General features: G+C 41.6%; 3 protein-coding genes across 3 annotated transcripts; 1 reads left to right on the top strand and 2 right to left on the bottom strand.

The window, feature by feature from the left end:
• Window positions 1-3,824: 3,824 nt before the first annotated feature.
• On the bottom strand, window positions 3,825-4,211 carry LOC131694691 (histone H2A-like). Its single transcript, XM_058983170.1, has one exon. It carries the CDS (start codon window positions 4,209-4,211, stop codon window positions 3,825-3,827), a length of 387 nt encoding a protein of 128 aa, XP_058839153.1.
• A 287-nt stretch (window positions 4,212-4,498) lies between these two features.
• On the top strand, window positions 4,499-4,927 carry LOC131694692 (histone H2B-like). The gene has a single exon (XM_058983171.1). The coding sequence runs from the start codon at window positions 4,499-4,501 to the stop codon at window positions 4,895-4,897; it is 399 nt and encodes a 132-aa protein (XP_058839154.1). The 3' UTR covers window positions 4,898-4,927.
• Window positions 4,928-5,643: 716 nt separating this feature from the next.
• Window positions 5,644-6,489, bottom strand: LOC131694693 (histone H1A, sperm-like). The gene is made up of 2 exons (XM_058983172.1): window positions 5,893-6,489; window positions 5,644-5,691 (listed from the first exon to the last, which is right to left on the bottom strand). The coding sequence occupies exons 1-2, from the start codon at window positions 6,487-6,489 to the stop codon at window positions 5,644-5,646; spliced, it is 645 nt and encodes a 214-aa protein (XP_058839155.1).
• Window positions 6,490-7,932: the final 1,443 nt, after the last annotated feature.

Consider the following 7,932-nt stretch of genomic DNA (forward strand, 5'->3'; position numbering starts at 1 on the left):
TCCTTCCAAAAAATCAGTGAATGTGGCAACTCTACCACTAAGCGAAAGCTACACCAAAACGAATGATGAAAATATTTTCATTTATCGAACAAAAGGACGTCCTTCCATCTGCATTGTAAAGTCAATAAATAGGAACAGCTTGATGAAAAGTGTGCTCATTCGGCGTGAGCTGCGAAAGGGGAAAGATCGTACGGATGTACGCAGTGAAAACAATCGTCTGCAAGGTTTGAATTGTTTTAAAAGATTCCCGTCTTGTATCAACATAGTTATCTACAAACCGTCCTTATTAGGACGAATACAAAATGGAAAAAGAATTCAATTAGAAAGTTTCTTTTATTAACTGGTATTAAGTTTGCGCTTGGTAATTCTGTACTTTTACCAGTGAATCATAAGAAAATGTTTTTCTAATTTACAAACCCGAAGGTTTTTGCAAATCCTTCCAAAAAAATCAGTGAATGTGGCAACTCTACCACTAAGCGAAAGCTACACCAAAACGAATGATGAAAATATTTTCATTTATCGAACAAAAGGACGTCCTTCCATCTGCATTGTAAAGTCAATAAATAGGAACACCATGATGAAAATCGTGCTCATTCGGCGTGAGCTGCGAAAGGGGAAAGATCGTACGGATGTACGCAGTAAAAACAATCGTCTGCAAGGTTTGAATTGTTTTAAAAGATTCCCGTCTTGAATCAACATAGTTATCCACAAACCGTCCTTATTAGGACAAAGGCAAAATGGAAAAAGAATTTAATTAGAAAGTTTCTTTTAATAACTAGTATTAAGTTTGCGCTTGGTAATTCTGTACTTTTACCAGTGAATCAGAAAATGTTTTTCTAATCTACAAACCCGAAGGTTTTTGCAAATCCTTCCAAAAAAATCAGTGAATGTGGCAACTCTACCACTAAGCGAAAGCTACACCAAAACGAATGATGAAAATATTTTCATTTATCGAACAAAAGGACGTCCTTCCATCTGCATTGTAAAGTCAATAAATAGGAACACCATGATGAAAATCGTGCTCATTCGGTGTGAGCTGCGAAAGGGGAAAGATCGTATGGATGTACGCAGTAAAAACAATCGTCGGCAAGGTTTGAATTGTTTTAAAAGATTCCCGTCTTGTATCAACATAGTTATCTACAAACCGTCCTTATTAGGACGAATACAAAATGGAAAAAGAATTCAATTAGAAAGTTTCTTTTATTAACTGGTATTAAGTTTGCGCTTGGTAATTCTGTACTTTTACCAGTGAATCATAAGAAAATGTTTTTCTAATTTACAAACCCGAAGGTTTTTGCAAATCCTTCCAAAAAAATCAGTGAATGTGGCAACTCTACCACTAAGCGAAAGCTACACCAAAACGAATGATGAAAATATTTTCATTTATCGAACAAAAGGACGTCCTTCCATCTGCATTGTAAAGTCAATAAATAGGAACACCATGATGAAAATCGTGCTCATTCGGTGTGAGCTGCGAAAGGGGAAAGATCGTACGGATGTACGCAGTAAAAACAATCGTCGGCAAGGTTTGAATTGTTTTAAAAGATTCCCGTCTTGAATCAACATAGTTATCCACAAACCGTCCTTATTAGGACAAAGGCAAAATGGAAAAAGAATTTAATTAGAAAGTTTCTTTTATTAACTAGTATTAAGTTTGCGCTTGGTAATTCTGTACTTTTACCAGTGAATCATAAGAAAATGTTTTTCCAATCTACAAACCCGAAGGTTTTTGCAAATCCAAGAAAATCAGTGAATCTGGCAACTCTGCCACTAAGCGAAAGCTACACCAAAACGAATGATGAAAATATTTTCATTTATCGAACAAAAGGACGTCCTTCCATCTGCATTGTAAAGTCAATAAATAGGAACAGCTTGATGAAAAGTGTGCTCATTCGGCGTGAGCTGCGAAAGGGGAAAGATCGTACGGATGTACGCAGTAAAAACAATCGTCTGCAAGGTTTGAATTGTTTTAAAAGATTCCCGTCTTGAATCAACATAGTTATCCACAAACCGTCCTTATTAGGACGAAGGCAAAATGGAAAAAGAATTTAATTAGAAAGTTTCTTTTATTAACTAGTATTAAGTTTGCGCTTGGTAATTCTGTACTTTTACCAGTGAATCAGAAAATGTTTTTCTAATCTACAAACCCGAAGGTTTTTGCAAATCCTTCCAAAAAATCAGTGAATGTGGCAACTCTACCACTAAGCGAAAGCTACACCAAAACGAATGATGAAAATATTTTCATTTATCGAACAAAAGGACGTCCTTCCATCTGCATTGTAAAGTCAATAAATAGGAACAGCTTGATGAAAAGTGTGCTCATTCGGCGTGAGCTGCGAAAGGGGAAAGATCGTACGGATGTACGCAGTGAAAACAATCGTCTGCAAGGTTTGAATTGTTTTAAAAGATTCCCGTCTTGAATCAACATAGTTATCCACAAACCGTCCTTATTAGGACAAAGGCAAAATGGAAAAAGAATTTAATTAGAAAGTTTCTTTTATTAACTAGTATTAAGTTTGCGCTTGGTAATTCTGTACTTTTACCAGTGAATCAGAAAATGTTTTTCTAATCTACAAACCCGAAGGTTTTTGCAAATCCTTCCAAAAAAATCAGTGAATGTGGCAACTCTACCACTAAGCGAAAGCTACATCAAAACAAATGATGAAAATATTTTCATTTATCGAACAAAAGGACGTCCTTCCATCTGCATTGTAAAGTCAATAAATAGGAACACCATGATGAAAATCGTGCTCATTCGGTGTGAGCTGCGAAAGGGGAAAGATCGTACGGATGTACGCAGTAAAAACAATCGTCGGCAAGGTTTGATTTGTTTTAAAAGATTCCCGTCTTGAATCAACATAGTTATCCACAAACCGTCCTTATTAGGACAAAGGCAAAATGGAAAAAGATGGGTTGGTAATGTATATGACATAACAGGGGTGTCGTGACCACACTTCGAAGCTATTTCAAATCTTGCAAAGCATAAATTGACATAATTTCAATGCTTGTTCCTTTATGAATGAAATGACAAATTTTCAGGTCAACGCGGCAATAACTTTGCAATTTATAGAACAATTTTATATTTTTAGTTATCATATATTAACTGTCATCTCTTCCAAACAACTTAACCCTCTGCTGCCAACCACGTGGTTGTGCAGGGTTAAGGAGAATCATTGTAAAATGTCCAATACATAATTTTATGTTGTTACCTCCACTAAAACCACTTCAGAACGCTCCCACCTGTCATACATGTACATTGTCTGCATGTTGAAATCATTATATGAAATTATTGACCTGTATTCAACGCGGAGAACTCGGTAATAAAATTGTTTTGCTGAATATACTAACGAACGGGATCCCCAGGAAAATTTCGCTGAGCCCGGTGAATCGAACTTAATGCGCAAAATTTAGCCATTTGAAGGAGATACAAGCAGAATTTTAAGAATATGAGCATCACGGTTATGTCCCGGACATTACCCGCCCCTAGTTTTTCGCTAAGCGTGTTCATTTCTGTACGGAAAAGATTCCGATGGCTGTTTCGAGAGATTTTAACATTGATATTTCAAAGCAAGAAAATTGTTCATTTCATGAATGAATGTCTCAACGAGCTTAGAATCCAGCGCATCCCCTATCAACGCAGACGCCAACAACAAAGGTTCTTTTCAGAACCACCATAATTATTATAAAGAATAACTTGAAACATTCCCACATATTTCATTGAGTATCATTCGATTTGAATTACAAGTCAAACGAGTAGTCACGACACTCCGGTTATGTCCTAGACATTACCCACCCATCTTTTTTCAGCTCGGGCGAAGCGGGATTTAAGTTGCTGCGGAGGCCCTCTTTTCAGTCTTCTTCGGCAGCAGTACGGCCTGTATGTTAGGCAACACGCCACCCTGGGCAATGGTCACACCGGAGAGCAGTTTGTTCAGCTCTTCGTCATTTCGAATGGCCAGCTGCAGATGACGGGGGATGATTCTGGTCTTTTTGTTATCGCGGGCAGCGTTTCCTGCCAGCTCCAGTACTTCGGCGGCAAGATATTCCATTACAGCTGCCAAGTAGACGGGTGCTCCGGCACCGACACGTTCAGCATAATTTCCCTTCCTCAGCAGACGGTGAATTCGGCCAACAGGGAACTGGAGACCGGCACGAACTGAGCGGGATTTTGGCTTTCCCTTCACTTTTCCTCCTTTACCGCGTGCAGACATTGTCGTAGGTTTATCGCTGTGCGCGTTCGTGTGTAGTCACGTAGACAATACGAGTAACACTGATGCCACTCGCGCACACAGCACCCCTTGTTATGCATTCGCTTCATTGCACATCGTTCGCCAAAGGGGCGGAGTAGCGAACGAACGAAACGCGCTAAACACAAAAAAGGACGAACCTTCGTCTCGCTACACGATCGTATATAAGTGATATGTAGTGATTTTTGCTACCAATCAGTCAGCGCAGTTCGCATCGAGAGCGTTAACAGCAGCACAACCACGTCGTTACTATGGCACCGAAAGCCAGCGGAAAGGCTGTGAAAAAATCCGGCGGCGGCGGTGGCAAGGCACAGAAGAACATCGCCACAAAAGCAGGAGGAGGAGAGAAGAAGAAGCGAAAGCAACGCCGCAAGGAAAGCTACGCTATCTACATCTACAAGGTGCTGAAGCAGGTCCATCCGGACACCGGTGTCTCGTCGAAGGCGATGAGCATCATGAATAGCTTCGTGAACGACATCTTCGAGCGTATTGCTAACGAAGCATCTCGTCTGGCCCATTACAACCGACGGTCGACGATCACCTCCCGCGAGGTACAGACCGCCGTTCGTTTGCTGTTACCGGGCGAGCTGGCCAAACATGCCGTATCGGAAGGTACCAAGGCCGTTACCAAGTATACCAGCTCGAAGTAAATCGTCGCCCGCCCCGCCGCCGGATGTCACACACCATCGTCATCGGCCCTTTTCAGGGCCACCAAAACACGTTCTGGTAAAGAGTTGAATTGAAATGTACACATAGTTTATATAAACATTAGTTGTTGTTGTTTGTTTGTTTCATTAGAGCTAAAAAGGTTGTCATTTTTTTCTCTGTCCATTTTTCTAATCAAATGTGTTTTGCTGTAGTTTGTGGAAGTAGTCTTTCCCCTTACCGCGCTAGTTGACTGTTTTTCGTTAAGACGGAAAACGGTCTTTTTGTCGTCTATTCTATTCAGTTTAAAACAGCCCATTATATGACCGACCCCCAGCGTGTGAGAAAATTCTGCCGCAAAAAGAACACACTTCTGGATCATACTTGTTAATACAATAAACTTCCCAGTCTTCAAACTTTTGATCTTCGTAGAAACCGTACCCAACACAATTTGTAATCTCAAAGTTGATCGATCAATACAATACGTTCGCCAATTTAGGCTAAAAAATCGGTAATTATCGTTCGTTCGTTTGTTTATTGTGCCAGCCAATTTTTCTCTGTTTTATTATAGCCAAAATAAGCGCGTTGTTTGCTAATCAGAGTAATATTATACTTGCTCTGTTTGTTTGTTTGTTTGTTAAGGCAACAGAAAACCACGGCCTGCTATTAATTTACCTGTACGTACGTTTATCTGAGCAAGAAACCGCGCCTATTTACTATAGTGATTTGTTTAATCAAACTAACGACTGATTTATCTTGCCAATCGGCGGGCCAGTTGAATGCGGGTGTGCTGCTCAAGCTAGAAAACTCATGGGGGGAACGGAGCATTGACGGAAAATAAGCATCAATCAATTCTTTACAATTTTGTTAGTCCTGAAAAGGACTGTTGTTTTGGGAGGACGCGCACGTTGTCGGGAATTTACTTCTTGCCGGCGGTGACCTTCTTCGGGGCGGTGGCGGCCTTCTTTGGCTTAGGTGCCTTCGGCTTGTTCGCTGCAGCCTTCGATGGTTTGGTGGCTTTCTGTTTAGTGGCAGCCGTTACCGCCTTTGCAGGGGCAGCAGCTTTCGCTTTCTTCGTAGCCGATTTCTTAGCGGCCGCGATCGCCGCCTTGGGCTTGCTGGTCTTCTCACCACCACCAGCCGGCGGATTTTTCTTCTCCCCGGATTTAGTAGCCGATTTCTTCGGTTTTTTCGCTGCACCCGATGGTGGTTTCTTATCGCCAGCCGGTTTCTTTGCTTCGACCGTCACCTTAAACGATCCGGAAGCACCGGTACCCTTGGTCTGGGTGATGTTTCCCTTCTCGACACCCGTTTTCAAAGCCTTCCGGATAAACGGAGCCAGCCTGGCGACGTCACACATGTAGTTGACGGCGATGTACTTTTTGATCGCCTGCAGTGATGATCCGCTCCGTTCCTTCAGGGTCCGGATGGCAGCCAGAACCATCTCACTCACTGGTGGATGGGTTGAAGATTTTTTCGGTTTCTTGGCGTCACTCTTGCTAGCCTTGGCCGCCTGCTTCGGTGGTGCTTTGGCAGCTGGCGGAGAGGCGACGACGGCAGGGGCCGTGGCAGCAACGTCGATAGCAGTTTCAGCCATTGCGCGTTCGTTTGGTTTGGTTTTCTTCCACACACAGTTGTAGACGACGAGTTGATGGATGCACGATGATGCAAGTCTGCGAATATGATAACCGGGGGTCCGGTGTCTGTTGTTTAGGATCGTATTCATCGGCTCTGTTTGGGAACGCGTAGATGACGGTTGAAAGTTACTATTCGATCGGTGCCGGTAAAATTTTACGGACTGTTGTTTTAAATCAACCAAAATTGAATTACTGCTTGTGAAAAGTACACTGGAAGTTTGCATTCAATTTACTGCACTGTCCGCACCGTCCAAACTAACACCCGCTGAACATTCTGTGTTAAGCGTATGGCCGAATATTATCAAATCATGTATCCGACTATGGCGGCACGTGCAAATTGAATTGTGGAAAATAGGTTAATTTGAACCTTCTAGCAATTGGAAAACCTTTTCGGTGCTATCCAATCGAAAGAAAACTTCTCTCTATATAAAATTATTTCATTTTTGTACATATTTGCTCGAGCGGAAGTGCTCGTAATTTGGCGACCTGCGGAAAACGTTTCGGTCGGCTGGTCCTTTGCTGAAAACTTTCGTTATTAAAATTACTAAAACACAAAAAGTTAACGGGTGGCAACACAAATTTTGGATTTTTTTTTTCTCAACCTGTCAAAAAAAAAAAAAAAGACAAACGATTTGATTGAAATTAGAAGATACGTTCTCCATTGTTGGCCAAAAATTAGTGAACATTTCAAACCGATCCGTAATTGGATGCTGTTCGGCGAAGCTTCCGTTTGATGTCGGAACAGGCGCGTAGTACGGCGTCTATGTCAACTTTGCTAATACATTTCGTGATCTTCTACCAGTCCACTTGTTTGCAATTCGTGGCTCTCAAAACGAAATCCGGAAGAAATCTGCGATTGGGCAACACTGAAGCAAATTGTGAAGCGGGTTGTGCTTTTTAGGGTACAAATGGAATCGAATGGGTATTCGGGAACGATTGTGTGTTTTTTCTTTTTTTTTTTGCTTTTTTTGCGAGGGAAGTAACTTGCTTCGTGCAAAACAAAATATTTACCCAAAATAATTTTTATCAACCGGCAAGCGGCATTGAGATTGCAGCGTCGAAAGGTGTTGTAAACAGTCGATGGCGCAACGTTTTCCCCTTTGAAATATTGTACCGTGCACTTTTCGCCGAGATTCTTGTGTTGCTCGTAGAACCGTACAACGCGCTCGCGAAATGCTTTCTTGTTTCGACGGCAGAGACAGACAGAGAGAAATACCTCGAAAAAAATCCAACATTTTAGTTGCGGATTTGGATTTTAGTGCTCTAATCATCAGTGTTATTTCGAATTGCTTTGGCTAACTCAAAATTCTATTATTTAGTATGTACTGATCAACTCGCTACATCGTTGTGTAGCAGACTTCTCGCATACATAGTCGTCGACATGGCTGTGAGCTGATAAACCG

This window comes from Topomyia yanbarensis, unplaced genomic scaffold (assembly GCF_030247195.1).
Source record: "Topomyia yanbarensis strain Yona2022 unplaced genomic scaffold, ASM3024719v1 HiC_scaffold_12, whole genome shotgun sequence".
In the NCBI taxonomy this organism is placed as follows: Eukaryota; Metazoa; Arthropoda; class Insecta; order Diptera; family Culicidae; genus Topomyia; species Topomyia yanbarensis.

Coding starts and splice junctions, on each gene's coding strand:
- LOC131694692 (XM_058983171.1), top strand. CDS start 4,499: ATGGCACCGAAAGCCAGCGGAAAGGCTGTGAAAAAATCCGGCGGCGGC.
- LOC131694691 (XM_058983170.1), bottom strand. CDS start 4,211: ATGTCTGCACGCGGTAAAGGAGGAAAAGTGAAGGGAAAGCCAAAATCC.
- LOC131694693 (XM_058983172.1), bottom strand. CDS start 6,489: ATGGCTGAAACTGCTATCGACGTTGCTGCCACGGCCCCTGCCGTCGTC. Junction 5,692..5,892: donor AAGCCACCAAACCATCGAAG/GCTGCAGCGAAC, acceptor TGAGTTTTCTAG/CTTGAGCAGCACACCCGCAT.